Raw genomic sequence first — 20525 nt, forward strand, 5'->3', positions numbered from 1 at the left:
GTGAGTGTGTGAGTGTGTGAGTGAGTGAGTGAGTGAGTGAGAGAGATCTTCTGGGCAATTCCACAGTAACAGAGTGATACTGAGACTCAGATTTTACCCTTTAAAATGTATGTCAAACAAAAACGCATGATTGCAAAGTTCAACAAATCATAGAACTCTATGCACAAGGACTACCTTTAATAATTTCCACGGAAAATGTTACAAAAACACATTTACTTGAAGAACAGTGCATATGCAAAATTCGGTAACAATGAAGGTTTGTGCTGTTTGTGCCGTCATTTTGTTACCAAACTTTGCATCTGTACCTAGTGCATGGAGTTGTATGGTTTGTTTAACTTTGCAATCACCTATTTTTCCATCCAGGCAGTTTACAGGTGAAATACAGTTTGAACACACACACACTCCTTTTTGTCTGTATAGTAACACATGTGGATTACATACATTGATAATTTTGTGCGGTCCCAGTTGCACAGTAGATAGGCTATCACTACACTACCCACTGGGCACGCACTTGTTGAATCAACGTTGTTTCCACGTCATTTCAATGAAATGAACCAACGAGGAATAGACGTTGAATTGACGTCTGTGCTCAGTGGGTATACATTAAAAGCCTGACTCAAGAAAAGGTACATTTGTCGCTCAGAGACATATACTGTATATCATTTTATCGCTGTAGGTCATTGGTTCAAACACTTTTTTTTGGAGTCCCCCTATCATTTGAATCAAACGATTGCGGCCAGCTCTGTCATATGAATGTCTGATTGGTTTATTGTTGCTCATCAACGCAACCATGTTGAACATCTCTGTGAAGAGTTTTTTTCTCCTTTGACATCAGGAGCAGACCTGTGGTTTCACCTCTTTACCGGGATGGGAGCATAAAAGCGACAGGGCTTTCCTTCCCCTGCGTCCAGGAATTATGAGAAGGAGATGTCATACTCATTTGGAGAGGTAGAGAGGAATAGGCCTGCCATACTTGTTTGGAAAAGGGATCACCACACATCTGTGCACTACTATGAAGTGTAAGAATCAAAGTACCTGTGCCAAACTATTTGGGAGAGAAAACACCCAAAACAACTGACCTTAGATTAGTCTGTGTCTGTGTCTGGGGATGATTTATTCATAAACCTAGGCTACTCCCTTTCTCCCAGGGCTCCGTTCGGTCAGTCGGTCGTATAACAAAGTTTGAGGGTGTGAGGGGGAGAGGTCCTCAGTATCAGGGCTGTCTGTCTGGCGGGGTCCAAAAACCAGTCTCCCCCACAATCTGTCTCCCATCTCAATATAGAGCATACACTCATGGAGCGATGAGACAAGCAGTGGTCCCCTTGGCTCACACATGACGACACAGCTGTAGAGACGAGAGACAGAAAGTGGGAGAGACGGAAAGGAAATCAAGATTATTAATAAAGATAGTCAGACATATTTACAACGCTAAAAGCAGTCACTTATCTGTTTGCATCTATCTGCTTCTTTTACAGTCCTTTCAAATGCAACTTAATGCATCTTCATTGGGAGTTTGTGTTTGAGATGAAAGTTGTTTATTTTACCATAAATGATTCCCTTTTAATTTCACAAATGTAATCTATTCTTAATAATAAATATAAGTTAGATGAAAAACACTTTAGTTAGGTTTCAATTTTTCATGATAAAAAAATGAAAAAATCATTTCAAATACACATTTCCATAGCCATACTAACAATAAAATAGAATTGCCAAGGGAAAGTTCAAATATTTCATCAAGGCTCAGTTTTCTAGAGTTTTGGCTAAATATTTGTCCTATTCTGGTCAGTGCAGTGGCGGTGGACTCTCTCAGGAGGTAACTGAGAGGTTAACATCACGCACGCATCTCTGTCTTGAAGGAACTGGAGCGGAGGCAGGTCGCGCACACTCTCTGTCTGCAGGATTGGAACGTGGTTACCCCAGTCAACTTTCTCTCAAATCTTCGGGGCAGAGGGGAATAGGATAAACGACTGGAGTGGTTACCTTCCTTCTCCTCCTCCCACGCTAAATTGATTGAAGGGGCTCTTTCCGACTCGAAAAGCAGGAGACACGCTCATGTAGCCTGGGCATTGATTTAATAGACACGTCCCGTCCTTGACTTCGTTGTTGTTTTTGACGGATACTCATGTGTCGGGAATGCTACCATGGCCACGCCGAACAGCCTTCAGCAGCAGCAGGATTACTTCAGAAGCGTCAGCAGCGAATCCACAACGTATATGATGGTCCCGGCCACGGCGGCTGCGGTAAACGCGCGTCGCGATGCCGCGCCATCCAAGATGTGGATCGCAATGGTGGTGATTGTGGTGATCGTTCTACAGATTGCCTCGACCACCGGACTTTTCGTGTACCTGAATATGTCAGTATCACAGGTAAGGAATTGTTTTTTGTTCAGTGGATTGGAGAAGGAAGAGGGAGAGAGGAGAGTGTTGGGTTGGCCGCAGCAGCAGTGCAGTTTTGGAGTTTAAACGAACACTTTGTGAATAAAGTTTCATGACGAGACGTGCCTGATGATATTCCAACACTGTTGTGGACGAACTTTATGCACTATTTAACAAAGTTTTAGGTAATCGTGTGACCGAAAATGTTAACTGGCATGTCGCCTGTCTGACAATAGCGGCCAACCATGTTGTTTGTGTTAGATTGTGCATCAATAATCTAACAGTTGTGGAACCCTGGCGTAGCCTTATACATTATTTGTGGTTTTATTTAGCCCCCACGTTTTCTGAGCAAATAAATAAATAGTACCAGTCAATAGTTTGGCCACATGTACTCGTTCAAGGGTTTTTCTTTATTTTTACTATTTTCTACATGTAGAATAATCGTGAAAACTATGAAATAACACATGGAATAATGTAGCATCCAAAAAAGTGTTAAACAAATCAAAATATATTTTAGATTATTCAAAGTAGCCACCCTTCGCCTTGATGACAGCTTTGCACACTCTTGGCATTCTCTCAGCCAGCTTCATGAGGTAGTCAACTGGAATGCATTTCAATTAACAGATGTGCCTTGTTAAAAGTTAATTTGTGGAATTTCTTTCCATTTTAATACGTTTGAGCCAATCAGTTGTGCTGTGACGTGGTAGGGTTGGTATAATGAAGATATCCCTATTTGGTAAAGACAGTCCATATTATGGCAAGAACAGCTCAAATAAACAAAGAGAAATGACAGTCCATTATTACTTTAAGACATGAAGGTCAGTCAATCTGGAAAATTTCAAGAACTTTGAAAGTTTCTTAAAGTGCAGTCACAAAAACCATCAAGCGCTATGATGAAACTGAATCTCATGAGGACCGCCACAGGAAAAGAAGAGCCAGAGTTACCTCTGCTGCAGAGGATAAGTTCATTTGAGTTACCAGCCTCAGAAATCGGCAACTAACTGCAGCCCAAATAAATGCTTCACAGTTCTAGTTAGACACATCTCAACATCAACTGTTCAGAGGAGACTGTGTGAGTCAGGCCTTCATGGTCAAATTGCTGCAAAGAAACCACTACTAAAGGACACCATTAAGAAAAAAAGACTTGCTTGGGCCAAAAAACATGAGCAATGGACATTAGACCGGTGGAAATCTGTCCTCTCCAACCGCCATGTCTTTGTGAGAAGCAGAGTAGGTGAACGGATGATCTCTGCATATGGTTCTCACCGTGAAGCATGGAGGAGGAGGTGAGATGGTGTCAAGTTGCTTTGCTGGTGACACTGTCTGTGATTTATTTAGAATTCAAGGCACACTTAACCAGCATGGCTACCACAGCATTCTGCAGCGATACGCCATCCCATCTGGTTTGTGCTTAGTGTTTCTATCATTTGTTTTTCAACAGGACAATGACCCAACACACCTCCAGGCTCTGTAAAGGCTATTTAACCAAGAAGGAGAGTGATGGAGTGGTGCATCAGATGACCTGGCCTCCACAATCACCCGACCTCAACCCAATTGAGATGGTTTGGGATGAGTCGGACCGCAGAGTGGAGGAAAGGCAGCCAACAAGACTGTTGGAAAAGCATTCCAGGTGAAGCTGGTTGAGAGAATGCCAAGAGTGTGCAAAGCTGTCACTGAGGCAAAGGGTGTCTACTTTGAAGATTTGAACACTCTTTTGGTTATTATGTGATTCCATATGTGTTATTCTACAATGTAAAAACAAAGAAAAACCCTTGAATGAGTAGGTGTGTCCAAACTTTTGACTGGTACTCTGGTACCCTGTATGGTGTAATTTATGAATTAAGGCTACTACTTTTTTTTTGCTAAGAATATAATAGAATAAACAGTTAAATAATGGAGAAAAAGACCAGCATATTTTTGAGATTTTTTTTAGCTATATGCAAACACAGTTTGGAAGTATGCTCTGGTGGCCTGGGCGGCATCCCTTTGTTTGAATGATGGCCCATGTCAATCTTGGTAACAACTCTGACTGACTTCTTTATGGAACAGTACATTTTGGGTGGTTGCCTGGCTGGTTCCTGAAAATATGAAGAAAGGAGCAGAAACATTAATTAATATGCCAAAATGAAGAAAAAATGCTACGTAGACATATTATTATGATGTAGAAGAACAATTTGCATCCAGCTGTTGTCAGCAGCAGCCAAAAGAGATCCTCTGCCTCTGATAGTTGGGTTACTGCCAGACTGAGCAAAACATAGTGTGTTAAAAGCCAATTCATGATTAACTAGGCTATTGAATCACAAAGACTTATTATAGCATATACAATACTTTATTAATAAATCATTTAGATACATACCTCCTCTCAGTCAGCCCACTGGCCATCACGTAATTTCAACAAAGGTCAGCAACAGTCTTCTTTGACTACAAGAAAATAGTCCCCTCACTGAAATACTCAAATAAAATGAACAAATAGCTAATTTCCAATGTCAGGCTGGGTCTGTAGCTCTATTTTTCATATTCCATAATTTAAAAAGTATATTTATTTGTAAGCTAGCTAGCTTGTAAAGTGGTTTATTAAAGTAGCCTAGCTTTTTCAGCTAGCTAGCTAGCTAGCTTACAAACGGTGCACAAATTCTAATACAACTTTATCTATTTAGCCCATAGTTCATCACATGACTTTGGCTTCATATATTTGAATTAAATAATCAACTTTGTTTACCTTAATAAATAGACTATTTTTCTATTTGCAAGTTCAACCACCTTCCTCTTGCGTCTTCATGCTTTAATGGCAGTTGGTTTTTAAATCTGAAGGGCAGTTAAAATTTGAAATGATCAAAGGTTCTGTATAGAACCCCTTAATTTGTATTTATTTTAAAGCAAGAGGAAATCATGTGTTTATAGGACTGTTTTTATTAAACACATTATTTCCTCTTGCTTCTAGCTAGCACTTAGTTTGCAACAGTGCAGGTTTGTAAGAACCTTTCTCTATGAACCTTGCTGTTTGACACTCTGACCTCGGTAACAATTTTGTAAAATACAAATTCGATCTCCCCCTGCCATAGAGAGTTAAGGTGTCGGATGTCCGCTCCACATCACACTCTGGGGTAGGGGTAAAACGCTCAAGGTTCTTTGCCCTCATGGGGTAAATAAATATATAACCTTTTTTAGTAAAGTGATCTTTAATATCATCCAAAGAGCCAAAGGGTTCAGTGCGTACCTCGTACGTGCCGTTTCTTGCTCGGGAATCGTGAGACAGAACAATATGTCTTCGTGAATAGCATTCCCGACATGTAGCAAACAAAAGTCAGTGTATCTTGGCCCTCACAGCTAACATCCATTTGGAAAGCATAAGGTGGGGAGTTTGAGTCGTTCCTCAGTTTCTATTTGATTGCTAGTTATATCATCAATTCTTAGTTTGACAGTGTTATCGGAGCGTAGCGGGCTTAGCCATAAGGCTACAACTAGCAATACAAATGGCTGTTTGAGATACAAATAAGATTACTACACAGATTGCTTGTTAGCTAACAGTTCACTTGCTAGCTAACAGTACGCTTTAACTTACAATGAAAACGACTTTCTGACAAAATTAGAAACTTATAATATCTGAAAATATAGTTAGTCTTACCCGTATACATGGATGAACACTTCACGGGAGCGTGTCTTTTCCATTTGGTTTGTAGCTAGCTAAAACTTGTTTGGCCGTTGTGTCAAGTCATCCCGGTTCACACTGATTGTGTGCAGAAAGTAGACCATCACAATTTGTTCCCACTGATCTTCAGGGCAGCAATATTGTTGAGAGCAGTAGCAACACTTTTGCAGTTCTCCATGGCTAACACTATATATTTAACATGTCATAGACAGAAGCGTGCTACATGGCAGACCAACCTGAACTAATCTCTTGACATGTCCAGCCCATCCATTATCTCAGTCAGTCACGGTTAGCGGGAAGGTTTCTGACTTTTTCCTGGAAACTAGGCTCGTAATTTAACAATTTTATTCGTATTTACAGATGGCATACACATTTGTTATTAAGGCACATGAAAAATCACATGTTCCAGAAGGCAATTCTGGAAAAACGTTAAAATGCCTCTCCTGTGTAGTAGTGACGTGCGACATTGGCCTAGCTTCTTGAAACGGATCACATATTATGTTTTATATATATACAGTTGAAGTCAGAAGTTTACATACACTTAGGTTGGAGTCATTAAAACTCGTTTTTCAACCACTCCACAAATGTCTTGTTAACAAACTATAGTTTTGGAAAGTCGGTTAGGACATCTACTTTGTGCATGACCCAAGTAATTTTTGCAACAATTGTTTACAGACAGATTATTTCACTTATAATTCACTGAATCACTATTCCAGTGGGTCAGAAGTGTACATACACTAAGTTGACTGTGCCTTTAAACAGCTTGGAAAATTCCAGAAAATTATGTCATGGCTTTAGAAGCTTCTGATGGGCTACAGTAAAACGAGTCCTATATCAACATAACCTGAAAGGCCGCTCTGCAAGGAAGAAGCCTCTGCTCCAAAACCGCCATAAAAAAGCCAGACTACGGTTTGCAACTGCATATGGGGACAAAGATCATAGTTTTTGGAGAAATGTCCTCTGGTCTGATGAAACAAAAATAGAACTGTTTGGCCATAATGACCATTGTTATGTTTAGAGGAAAAAGGGGGAGGCTTGCAAGCCGAAGAACACCATCCCAACCGTGAAGCACGGGGGTGGCAGCATCATGTTGTGGGGGTGCTTTGCTGCAGGAGGGACTGGTGCACTTCACAAAATAGATGGCTTCATGAGTAAGGAAAATTATGTGGATATATTGAAGCAACATCTCAAGACATCAGTCAGGAAGTTAAAGCTTGGTCGCAAATGGGTCTTCCAAATGGACAATGACGCCAAGCATACTTCCAAAGTTGCGGCAAAATGTCTTAAAGACAACAAAGTCAAGGTATTGGAGTGGCTATCACAAAGCCCTAACCTCAATCCTATGGAAAATTCGAAAAAGTGTGTGCGAGCAAGGAGGCCTACAAACCCGACTCAGTTACACCAGCGCTGTCAGGGGGATAGGGCCAACATTCACCCAACTTATTGTGGGGAGCTTGTGGAAGGCTACCTGAAACGTTTGACCCAAGTTAAACAATTTAAAGGCAATGCTACCAAATATTAATTGAGTGTATGCAAATTTCTGACCCACTGGGAATGTGATGAAAGAAATACAAGCTGAAATAAATCATTCTCTCTACTATTATTCTGACATTACACATTCTTAAAATAAAGTGGTGATCATAACAGACTTAAGACAGGGAATTTTCACTCTGATTAAATGTCAGAAATTGTGAAAACTGAGTTTAAATGTACTTGGCTAAGGTGTATGTAAACTTCCGACTTCAACTTTATAAGCTTGTGAGCAAAGTACTAGCACAGTTTAGTGGAAACAATCAGCCCACGGAGAGAAGCACGAGATTGAATTTCACTTAACTTTCTAGAGTTTTCCCTGTTAGTTAACACTAACAACCCTTTTCTGTGGCAATTGTGATTGAATCAATGCAACATTTGCTAGTGATGCACTGATATTACATTTTTGGCCGATACCGATCTGTAATATTTTCCTTGGCAAAAAAAAAACTATACCGATTACCAATTTTTAACATTTTAGTGGCCTTTTAAGCATTCTAGTACAGTAAATAGTTAACACACACACATGGACACAGTGGTCTAAGGCACTGCATCTCAGTGCAAGAGGCGTCACTACAGTCCTTGGCTCGAATCCAGGCTGTGTCACATCTGGCCGTGATTGGGAGTGCCGTAGGGCGGCGCACAATTGGCCCAGTGTCGTCCGGGTTTGGCTGGGGTAGTTTGTCATTGTTAAATAAAGGTTACACACACACACACACACACACACACACACACACACACACTGACCAAAAAGTTATTTGGTGGCATTTATGTAGATCCCCATTACCAGTAAAACATAATCAAAACCTATTTCTTTCACTTACTTGCTGTGATGTGTCGTTGTTAATTTGTTCAGTCGTGTCATTCTCAACCAGGATTTCATCATGCATGTCAAACAGTAAAGTTTCATATCTGTCTGTCTGTGGCCTCTCTTCCTCGGTGCGCACTGTCACTGTGTCCATTTCCATCGTGTCCAGCTGTGTATGTAACATTTCACATAAACCCTGTTTCTTGTCTGCATCGAAGTAGCAGTCCTTGTATCTAGCCTCGACCATGGTGGCGACACAGTAAAGAGGTTCAGAGAGCATGTCACCGAATCGCTTGTTCACAGCCTCGAGTACTTTTGTAAGTTTTAACCTCACGGTCTGTGTTGGCAATTTTGTTGAGCAGGCGTTTTGATGCCATGACAGGGTATCCCGTCTGCTGAAGACACAGTTGAGTCAGTTGTTCGAATGGAGCTAGGAGTGTTCATGTTTCAAACATGTTCTCAAATGCCATTGAAATGGCAGCAGCGGTATGAGAACCAGCACATTCTTGAGCTTTCCTCAGCATGAAATCCTCATCCCCCCACTCTGCTGTCAGACTCATAATGCTCATGGGGCTGACATCGCTGGTCTAAATGTCAGTCGTGAAGCTAATAACAGTGACGCTCATGGATGTGAGTTTCAACAATACTGTATAACTCCGGTTGGGCAACATCTGAAAATACTGTGTACTGGGGCTCGACCAGTCGGCGAAAGCCAACGTCATCCACGACAGAGCACTGTTGATTGTCAAGGGCATTGAATTCCATTATTGTGGCATTAATGGATTTCGCCTTTGAGTTGTCTCATTGAAAATGTCTTACTCTTAAATGAGTGCTCGACTTGAACTTGTTTAGATGTTGAGAGTGTGCGCTTAGTGTTTTTCTGCTTTTGTTCTGTGTAGCACTGTGATTTTTGTTACGTCATCTACTTACATTATATAGGTATGCACGTCAGCTTTGACATCAGTTTTGCACATCGGCGAAACTAGACATCTGGCCGATGCCGATGTTGGCATTTTTAGCTAATATCGTCCGATTCTGATATGCTCACCAATATGTTGCGCATCCCTATTAATAACATACAGCTGGCGGGTTATACACTCTATCGGCAGGATAGAACAGCAGCCTCTGGTAAGACAAGGGTTGGCGGTCTATGTATATTTGTAAACAACAGCTGGTGCACGATATCTAAGGAGGTCTCGAGGTTTTGCTCGCCTGAGGTAGTGTGGTCTACAGCTTATCATGAGATACTCTATCTACCTAGAGTTTTCATCTGTATTTTTCATAGCTGTCTACATACCACCACAGACCAATGCTGGCACTAAGACCGCACTCAATGAGCTGTATACTGCCATAAGCAAACAGGAAAACGGTCTTCCAGAGGCGGCGCTGCTAGTGGCTGGGGACTTTACTGCAGGGAAACTTAAATCAGTTTTAACTAATTTCTATCAGCATGTTAAATGTGCAAACAGAGGGAAAATACTCTGGACCACCTTTACTCCACACACAGAGACGCGTACAAAGCTCTCCCTCACCCTCCATTTGCCCAATCTGACCCTAATTCTATCTTCCTGATTACTCCTTACAAGCAAAACTGATAGCAGGATGCACCAGTGACTCGTCAATAGAAAAGTGGTCAGATGAAGCAGATGCTAAACAACAGGACTGTTTTGCTAGCACAGACTGGAATATGTTCTGGGATTCTTCCGATGGCATTGAGGAGTACACCACATCAGTCACTGGCTTCATCAATAAGTGCATCGATGACGTCGTCCCAACATTGACTGTATGTACATACCTCAACCAGAAGCCATGGATTACAGGCAACATCTGCACTGAGCTAAAGGGTAGAGCTGCCGTTTCAAGGAGCGGGACTCTAACCTGGAAACTTATAAGAAATCCCGCTATGCCCTCCGATGATCCATCAAACAAGCAAAGCATCAATACAGGGCTAAGATCGACTTGTACCACACCGGCTCCGACACTCGTCGGATGTGGCAGGGCATTCAAACTATTACAGACTACAAAGGGAAGCACAGCCGAGAGCTGTCCAGTGACACGAGCCTACCAGACGAGCTAAATAACTTCTATGCTCGCTTCGAGGCAAGTAACACTGAAACAGGCATGAGAGCATCAGCTGTTCCAGGCGACTGTGTTTTCACACTCTCCGCTGCCAATGTGATTAAGACCTTTAAACAGGTCAACATTCACATGGCCGCAGGGCCAGACGAATTACCAGGACTCTGAATATGCGCTGACCAACTGGCAAGTGTCTTCACTGGCATTTTCAACTCCCCTGTCTGAGTCTGTAATACTAACATGTTTCAATCAGACCACCATAGTCCCTGTGCCTAAGAACAATAAGGTAACCTGCCTAAATGACTACCGACCCGTAGCACTCAAGTTTGTATCCATGAAGAGCTTTGAAAGGCTGGTCATGGCTCACATCAACACCATTATACCAGAAACCCTAGACCCATTCCAATTTGCATACTGCCCCAACAGATCCATAGCTGATGCAATCTCTAATGCGCTCCACACTGCCCTTTCCCACCTGGAGAAAAGGAACACCTATGTGAGAATGCTATTCATTGACTACAGCTCAGCGTTCAACACCATAGCTCATCACTAACCTAAGGACCCTGTCACTAAACACCTCCCTCTGCAACTGGATCCTGGACTTCCTGACGGGCCGCCCCCAGGTGGCAAGGGTAGGTAACAACATCCGCCACGCTGATCCTCAACACAGGGGCCCCTCAGGGGTGCGTGCTCAGTCCCCTCCTGTATTCCCTGTTCACTCATGACTGCACGGCCAGGCACGACTTCAACACCGTCATTAACCTGTCTGGGGTATGTGGGACGATTTCGTCCCACCTACGTAACAGCTACTGATATTCCAGTGGCGCGATTTTTGAATCGTTAGAAATACTATTACTTCAATTTCTCAAACATATGACTATTGTACAGCTATTTAAAGACAAGAATCTCGTTAATCTAACCCCACTGTCCGATTTCAAAAAGGCTTTACAACGAAAGCAAAACATTAGATTATGTCAGCAGAGTGCCCAGCCAGAAAAAATCAGACAGCCATTTTTCAAGCTAGCATATCATGTCACATAAACCCAAACCACAGCTAAATGCAGCACTAACCTTTGATGATCTTCATCAGATGACACACCTAGGACATTGTGTTATACAATACATGCATGTCTGTTCAATCAAGTTCATATTTATATCAAAAAACAGCTTTTTGCATTAGCATGTGACGTTCAGAAAACGCATAACCCCCGGCAAACTTCCGTTGAATTTACTAACAGTTTGCTAAATTACTCACGATAAACGTTCACAAAAAGCATAACAATTATTTTAAGAATTATAGATACATTACTCCTCTATGCACTCGATATGTCCGATTTTAAAATAGCTTTTCGGATGAAGCACATTTTGCAATAATCTAAGTACATAGCCCGGCATTACAGGGCTAGCTATTTAGATACCCACCCAGGTCAGCATCCACCAAAATCACATTTCCTATAAGAAAAATGTTCTTACCTTGCTTGTTCTTCATCAGAATACACTGCCAGGACTTCTACTTCAATAACAAATGTTGGTTTGGTCCCAAATAATCCATCGTTATATCCAAACAGCGACGTTTTGTTCGTGAGTTCTAGAATGCTTCTTCCCGGTTTCGCGCATGGCGCATTGGCGTGTCAAAAATGTCTAAATATTCCATTACCGTACTTCGAAGCATGTCAACCGCTGTTTAAAACCAATTTTTATGCCATTTATGTCGTAGAGAAGTGATAATATTCCGACCGGGAGTATGCATTGAGCCTAAACAGCCGAATAAAATTTCTCCTCAGAAGCGACTCATGCACGCGCATCATTCAAAGGTCCTCGGAGCATCCACTTACAAAAGGCGATAATATGTTTCAACCTGAGGCTCCCTCGTAAACCTTCAGTTATTTCGCGGGCTCTGAGAGCCTATTGGAGCCCTGGGAATTGTCACGTTACAGCTAAGATCCTTACTTTTCAATAAAAAGATGCAAGACGCACGACTCCTTGTCAGACAGGGTACTTCCTGCTTGAAACCTTGTCAGGTTTTTGCCTGCCATAGGAGTTCTGTTATACTCACAGACACCATTCAAACAGTTTTAGAAAATTCAGAGTGTTTTCTATCCAAACCTGAACAATAATATGCATATTCTAGCTTCTGAGTTGGTGTAGGAGGCAGTTAAAAATGGGAACATATTTTTCCAAAATTCTCAATACTGCCCCCTAGCCCAGACAGGTTAAGTTTGCCGATGACACAACAGTGGTAGGCCTGATGACCGACAATGACGAGACAGCCTATAGGGAGGAGGTCAGAGATCTGACAGTGTGGTGCAAGGACAACAACCTCTCCCTCAACGTGATCAAGACACGCCACATTCTCATTGACGGGGCTGTAGTGGAGCAGGTTGAGAGCTTCAAGATCCTTCACATCCCCAACAAACTAACATGGTCCAAGCACACCAAGTCAGTTTTGACGAGGGCACGACAAAACCTATTCCCCCTCAGGAGACTGAAAAGATTTGGCATGGGTCCTCAGATCCTCAATTTTCTACAGCTGCACCATCGAGAGCATCCTGACTGGTTGCATCACTGCCTGGTATGGCAACTGCTCGGCCTCTGACCGCAAGGCACTTCAGAGGGTAGTGTGTATGGCCCGGTACATCACCGGGGCCAAGCTTCCTGCAATCAAGGACCTCTATACCAGGCGGTGTCAGAGGAAGGCCCTAAAAATTATCAAAGACTCCAGCCACCCTAGTCATAGAATGTTCTCTCTTAGCTACCGCACGGCAACGTAGCTACCGCACGGCAACGGGAACCAGAGCGCCAAGTCTAGGTCCAAGAGGCTTCTAAACAGCTTCTACCCCCAAGCCATAAGACTCCTGAACATCTAATGAAATGGCTACCTAGACTATTTGCATAGTTCCTGTAGTTTATGATCAGCTCCTTGGTCTTACGGACATTGGGAGAGTGGCTGTTGTCCTGGCACCACACTGGCAATTCTGACTTCCTCCCTGTAGGCTGTCTCATCGCCATCAGTGATCCGGCCTACCACTGTCGTGTTGTCAGTAAACTTGATGATGGTATTAGAATTGTGCATGGCCACACAGTCGTGGGTATACAGGGAGTACAGGAGGAGACTAAGCTCACACCCCTGAGAGGCCCCTGTGTTGGCAGAGGTGTTGTTGTCTACCCACACCACCTGGGCCTGTCAGGAAGTTCAGGAGGAAGTTCAGGATGCAGTTGCAGAGGGGAGTGTTCAGTCCCAGGGTCCCGAGCTTGGGGATGAGCTTGGAGGGGACTATGGTGATGGATGCTGAGCTGTAGTCTATGAACAGCATTCTTACTAGGCCTGGGAGGTATCCATATTTTCATGTTACAATAATATTCTCCTCTCGTTCCGGGATTTACGGTATTACCGGCATAGCACACAAGGGGGCTATTAAAAAAGTAAGAAATGCCCATTGGGCCTCTCTTACGAGAATGCTATAAACATTTGCACAAACTAATAGCGAAATCACATAGATATTGTTGGCTAAATGCTAACAAGCAAAAATGGCCATAAACTAATTGCAAAGACAGGAAAATCAAGCACATAAAGTGAATCAAGCATAGCTAGTAGCTACTGAACAAAAGAAATTGTTCAAATTAACATAGTTGTGACGCATGCTTTTCTGAAGGAAGAGCTGCATGTGCACACGAAGCAGAAGGGAGAAGAAAAAAACGGGGAAAAATGGCAGCTGTACGGAACTCATCCAGAGCTCTTTGACTTCTGACAGAAAGCCATTGTAAGATATCGGATTGCAAACATTTTGTAGTGAATTGAATACAATTGTAACTTCATCACCTCATGTGCGCCACACAACAGAGACTCGCCGATAGATATAGAAGGTATGGATTCACCGGCTCTCGCTTTCTCCCGTTGTGCTATTTAGAAATAAATGCGTGACAGGCTCAACTGTTCTGGGGAACTACGGTAAGCTTCATAATGTAAAATAATGTGACTGGTGAAATGAAGAACTCAATCTGCTTCATCTCCTAGCATATTGCACAAGTTGACTGCAGGTATTAACTTAAAAAGGTAGCTACAAATATTCAAATGTATTGATAAAATTCTAAGTAGTAGTTTTGATATTGACGGTATTGAATAACCATCCTGTGGCTTTTTCCAAACACCCTCGGTTTATGATATATACGGTATACCGCCCAAGCCTAATTCTCACATAGTTATTTTCCCTCTTGTCCAGGTGGGAGAGGGCAGTGTGAAGTGCAATTAAGATTGCACCGTCTGTTGGGGCGGTATGCGAATTGGAGTAGGCCCAGGGTGTCTGAGATGATGGTGTTGATGTGTGTCATGACCAGCCTTTTAAAACACTTCATAATTACAGATGTGAGTGCTACAGGGCGATATAGGCATGTTACCTTGGAGTTCTTGGGAACAGGGACAATGGTGGTCACCTTGAAACATGTTGGGATTATCGACTGGGACAAGGAAAGATTGAAAATGTCTGTGAAGACACTTGCCAGTTGGTCCTTGCATGCTCTGCGAACAGGCCGGTCCTGGTATTCCATCTAGCCCGGAGGCCTTGCAAGTGTTAACATGATTTAAAAGTTTTGCTTACATCCCATGGAGAGTGAGATCACACAGTCATCCGGAACAACAGGGGCTTCCATGTTTTCTCCAAGTGAGCATGAAGGGGATATAACCTACACTACCGGTCAAAAGTTGTAGAACACCTACTCATTCAAGGGTTTTTCTTTATTTTTACTATTTTCTACATTGGAGAATAATAGTGAAGACATCAAAACGATGTAATAACACATATGGAATCATGTGTAGTAACCAAAAAAGTGTTAAACACATCCAAATATGTTTGAGATTCTTCAAATAGCCACCCTTTGCCTTGATGACAGCTTTGCACACTCTTGGAATTCTCTCAACCAGCTTAACCAACATATGCTCTCAACCAACATATGCTGAGCACTTGTTGGCTGCTTTTCCTCCACTCTGCGGTCCGTCTCATCCCAAACCATCTCAATTTGGTTGAGGTTGGGGGATTGTGGAGGCCAGGTCATCTGATGCAGCACTCCATCACTCTCCTTCTTGGTAAAATAGCCCTTACACAGCCTGGAGGTGTGTTGGGTCATTGTCCTGTTGAAAAACAAATGATAGTCCCACTAAGCCCAAACCAGGGGTGATGGCGTATCGCTGCAGAATGCTGTGGTAGCCATGCTGGTTAAGTGTGCCTTGAATTCTAAATAAATCACAGACCGTGTAACCAGCAAAGCACCCCCACACCATCACACCTCCTCCATGCTTTACGGTGGGAAATACACATGCAGAGATCATCCGTTCACCCACATAGTGTCTCACAAAGACACAGCGGTTGGAACCAAAAATCTCAAATTTGGACTCATCAGACCAAAGGACAAATTTCCACCGGTCTAATGTCCATTGTTCGTGTTTCTTGGCCCAAGCAAGTCTCTTTTTATTGGTGTCCTTTAGTAGTGGTTTCTTTGCAGCAATTCGACCATGAAGGCCTGATTCACACAGTCTCCTTTGAACAGTTGATGTTGAGATGTGTCTGTTACTTGAACTCTATGAAGCATTTATTTGGGCTGCCATTTCTGAGGCTGCTAACTCTAACTTATCCTTCGCAGCAGAGGTAACTCTGGGTCTTCAATTCCTGTGGCGGTCGTCATGAGAGCCAGTTGCATCGTAGCGCTTGATGGTTTTTGCGACTGCACTTGAAGAAACTTTAAAAGTTATTGGCACACCTGTTAATTGAAATGCATTCCAGGTGACTACCTCATGAAGCTGGTTGAGAGAATGCAAAGAGTATGCAAAGCTGTCATCAAGGCAAAGGTTGGCTATTTGAAGACTCTCAAAATATATTTTGATTTAACACTTTTTATTTTATAGTTTTGATGTCTTCACTATTATTCCACAATGTAGAAAATAGTAAAAATAAAGAAAAACTCTTGAATGAGTAGATGTTCTTAAGCTTTTGACCGGTAGTGTAATTGACTTTGCGTATTGATTTAAACAGAGTAAACGTTAACACTAGACAGGTCAATATCATGCTGATACAGACAAACCTCTATAATGTAGTGTCTAATTGATGATAGAGTTCAGTGTGTCAAATCGGAGGGCCTGTTGTCCGGGCCTCTGGCAGTCTCTATGGGGGTGCCACAGGGTTCAATTCTTGGGCCGACTCTTTTCTCTGTATACATCAATGATGTCGCTCTTGGTGCTGGTGAGTCTCTGATCCACCTCTACACAGACAACACCATTCTGTATACTTCTGGCCCTTCTTTGGACACTGTGTTAACCCTTTCACGCGTGAGTTCCAAATATCTCTAACGGTCGCCCCAGCGTGAGTTTTTTTTATGCACGTGATGTTCGAACGTTCTCTTCATTCCAGAATGTGATTGTTACAACAACACTGAATGGCTCAGAGTGGGAGGTTACCGTGATTGACTGCCTGCACGCGCCATTTGTATCAATAAATCACTATCAGAAAATGTTTTGTGTGGTATTATTGATATATTTAGTATTTTATTCACGTTTTTCAATTACCGGTGATAAATCATGCGTTTCGATTTTTGCATAAATTGTAATGGGCGCATATTATGTGTGTAAAATAATGTTTTGAAGGTTGTACTGATTATGATGAGCTAAGCTAATTCCAGCTATGTGTATGGAGCCATGTTTGTTGACATACAATGCATTCTGGGTTTCACGTAATCATCTGTTTGACCAAAGATGTTATAACAAAATGAGGAGAGTAAGAGTTCACTCATTTTTTGAGGACTTCTGGAAATGAATGGTGGGATGTGAACGACAGTAGATGACACACCCATTCAACAAGCATACTATAAACAGACCAAACTCATCTTGTCTTCTCTTATTATCTTCGGTTTCTGTGAGGAAAAAATGCATGGCTGCGGGCTGAAACTAATCGACGGATTACTTTCAATTTCTAGAAAGTGTTTTACCTAATTATTTCGATCAATGGTGAGCTCACCCTTGATGTGATTAATTATACATAGTAATTGCTATTAGCTAATTCATATTGTAGTTAATGTCAGCCGAGAGTTAGAAAATATGACTGCTTGTGTTGGGTCAATCTTTTCTCAGTTAGCGCTAGGACAAATGTAGCCTACATTTTTCCGGTTAGGATGATCGTGTTGTGCTATATACACTTCTGTGAATATCTGAACATTGCATTCAAAAATAAACTGCTAACATTCTGGACATAACTTTGTAAGGACTGTGTTTGTGTAAATAGTTTCTGAAAAAAGTGTGGCCAGCTCAAATGCTGATTGTTGCGCCATTCGAAACTGGCCGTTCTAAATGAGTGTTCTAATCACATGTGGTGTGATCATACGCTTCAGGGACCACTGTAGAACAATCACACCCCGTGTGATGGTACGTGTGAAAGGGTTAACTACCCTCCAGACGAGCTTCAATGCCTTACAACTCTCCTTCCGTGGCCTCCAACTGCTCTTAAATACAAGTAAAACTAAATGCATGCTCTTCAACCGATCGCTGCCTGCACCTGCACGCCCGTCCAGCATCACTACTCTGGACGGTTCTGATTTAGAATATGTGGACAACTACAAATACCTAGGTGTCTGGTTAGACTGTAAACTCTCCTCCCAGACTCACATCAAACATCTCCAATCAAAAGTTACATCTAGAATTGGCTTCCTATTTCGCAACAAAGCATCTTTCACTCATGCTGCCAAACATACCCTCGTAAAACTGACCATCCTACCGATCCTCGACTTCGGCGATGTCATTTACAAAATAGCCTCCAATACCCTACTCAATAAACTGGATGCAGTCTTATCACAATGCCATCCGTTTTGTCACCAAAGCCCCATATACTACCCACCACTGCGACCTGTACGCTCTCGTTGGCTGGCCCTCGCTTCATACTCGTCACCAAACCCACTGGCTCCAGGTCATCTACAAGACCCTGCTAGGTTAAGTCCCCCCTTATCTCAGCTCGCTGGTCACCATAGCAGCACCCACCTGTAACACGCGCTCCAGCATCTCTCTGGTCACCCCCAAAGCCAATTCCTCCTTCGGCCGCCTCTCCTTCCAGTTCTCTGCTGCCAATGACTGGAACGAACTACAACGATCTCTAAACTGGAAACACTTATCTCCCTCACTAGCTTTAAGCACCAGCTGTCAGAGCAGCTCACAGATTACTGCACCTGTACATAGCCCATCTATAATTTAGCCCAAACAACTACCTCTTCCCCTACTGTATTTATTTATTTTGCTCCTTTGCACCCCATTATTTATATTTCTACTTTGCACTTTCTTCCACTGCAAATCTACCATTCCAGTGTTTTACTTGCTATATTGTATTTACTTCGCCACCATGGCCTTTTTTGCCTTTACCTCCCTTATCTCACCTCATTTGCTCACATTGTATTTCGACTTATTTTTCTACTATATTATTGACTGTATTTTTGTTTTACTCCATGTGTAACTCTGTGTTGTTGTATGTGTCAAACTGCTTGCTTTATATTGGCCAGGTCACAATTGTAAATGAGAACTTGTTCTCAACTTGCCTACCTGGTTAAGTAAAGGTGAAACAAAAAAATACAAAAAAATGCAAGGCTATGCTCGTTCCAGCAGAAAGGGAGAAGGAGAGAGAGGGAGTTGGAGAAATAGAGACAGAGAGGGGAAAAAATATAAATGTAAGTTCCTTGGACGAGACGCAGACATCATATCTGCTATGCCAACTCGGTGTGCTTGGATTGGATACAAAACACTGTTGGGAAAGACTTTGGAAATATCAACATACTTCTCTTTAATTGTCTCCTATAGTATAAGATTAGTGTGTGAGTATATATGTGTGTATATATACAAATCTTTTAGCGGTTTATCTTAATAGCACAATGCAAGAAATTTCCCTCAAAGCTACTAATATAAACCTCACACACATTCCCTTCTGCCAAAGTACACACACTCTCTCTTTGTTTCTCTCTTTCCTTCTCACTTATCTCCCTCTCTGTCTCTCTCTTTATCCAGCTTTCCGCTCTCTCTCCCCCCTCTCTCTTTCTTCCCTCTCTCTCTCAATTCATTCTCTCCTGCCAATGAGTGTTGTGCAACTGACTTGCATAACGCCAAACTTTTTATATACAGTTTTTGTGCGTTTATAAATAGAGCGGATCTTCCAGGAATGGTTATAGGCATTTTTGTTGACCATAGAACTTATTTTCTCTATCAGAAGAGAGGGAGACAGGTGGGAGGGGGAAAGAGATGAAAAAAGGAGGGAGGAGGGGGAAGTAAAGAGCGAAATAGAAAAGGAAATAGTGAGAGCAATAGGTCAAGATCAGTCAACAAATGAGCGGGAAGAAGAGAGGATAGTGTCACTGCTATCGATTATGTCAGCGTGTACTACAAATATACAGAGACGGAAACACACGCAAACATGCGTGCGCACACCCTATGTCCCCTTGGTCAAAAGTAATGTGCTTTTATAGGGAGTAGAGTACCATTTGGGACGAGTTAAACTGCATGTGACAGGGAGGGGCAGCGAGATGGGCAGAGGGGGAGAGCGAGAGGGAGATGGACGGTAGGGGAGAGAGACGGGATGAGAGAGACGGGGAGGGAGGGAGGGAGAGCGAGACGGGGGAGGGAGAGCAAGATGGGGGAGGGAGAGAGGGAGACGGGGCGAGGGACAGAGTTGCAGGGAGGGAGACGGGGAGGGAGAGGGAGACGGGGGAGGGAGAGCAAGAGGGAGACGGGGGAGGGAGAGCAAGAGGGAGACGGGGGAGGGAGAGCAAGAGAGACGGGGCGAGTGACAGAGTTGCAGGGGGGAGGGAGCGAGAGGGAGACGGGGAGGGAGAGCAAGAGAGAGAGACTGGGCGAGGGACAGAGAGGAGCAGGGAGGGAGGGAGAGAGATGAGGGAGAGAGAGACTGGGTGAGGTAGAGACAGAGTGATGGGGAGAGACCGAGAGAGACTGGATGGAGAGCGAGAGACGGGGCGAAGGAGAGAGACGGGAGAGAGAGAGAGAGAGACGGGGGAGAGGGAGAGACTGGGGGATGGATAGACTGGGAATGGAGAGAGGGAGACAGAAAGACGGGGG

General features: G+C 42.9%; 1 protein-coding gene across 1 annotated transcript in view; it reads left to right on the plus strand.

Annotated features, from left to right (window-relative positions):
* Positions 1-1750: 1750 nt before the first annotated feature.
* Positions 1751-20525, plus strand: part of tnfsf10l (TNF superfamily member 10, like) — a 73514-nt gene continuing 54739 nt past the window's right edge. The window contains exon 1 of the mRNA XM_029760677.1: positions 1751-2366. Coding sequence (XP_029616537.1) covers positions 2142-2366 — 225 coding nt within the window. The 5' untranslated portion in view covers positions 1751-2141. The remainder of the gene's footprint in view (positions 2367-20525) is intronic.

Source organism: Salmo trutta, chromosome 8 (genome assembly GCF_901001165.1).
Source record: "Salmo trutta chromosome 8, fSalTru1.1, whole genome shotgun sequence".
NCBI classification, from domain to species: Eukaryota; Metazoa; Chordata; class Actinopteri; order Salmoniformes; family Salmonidae; genus Salmo; species Salmo trutta.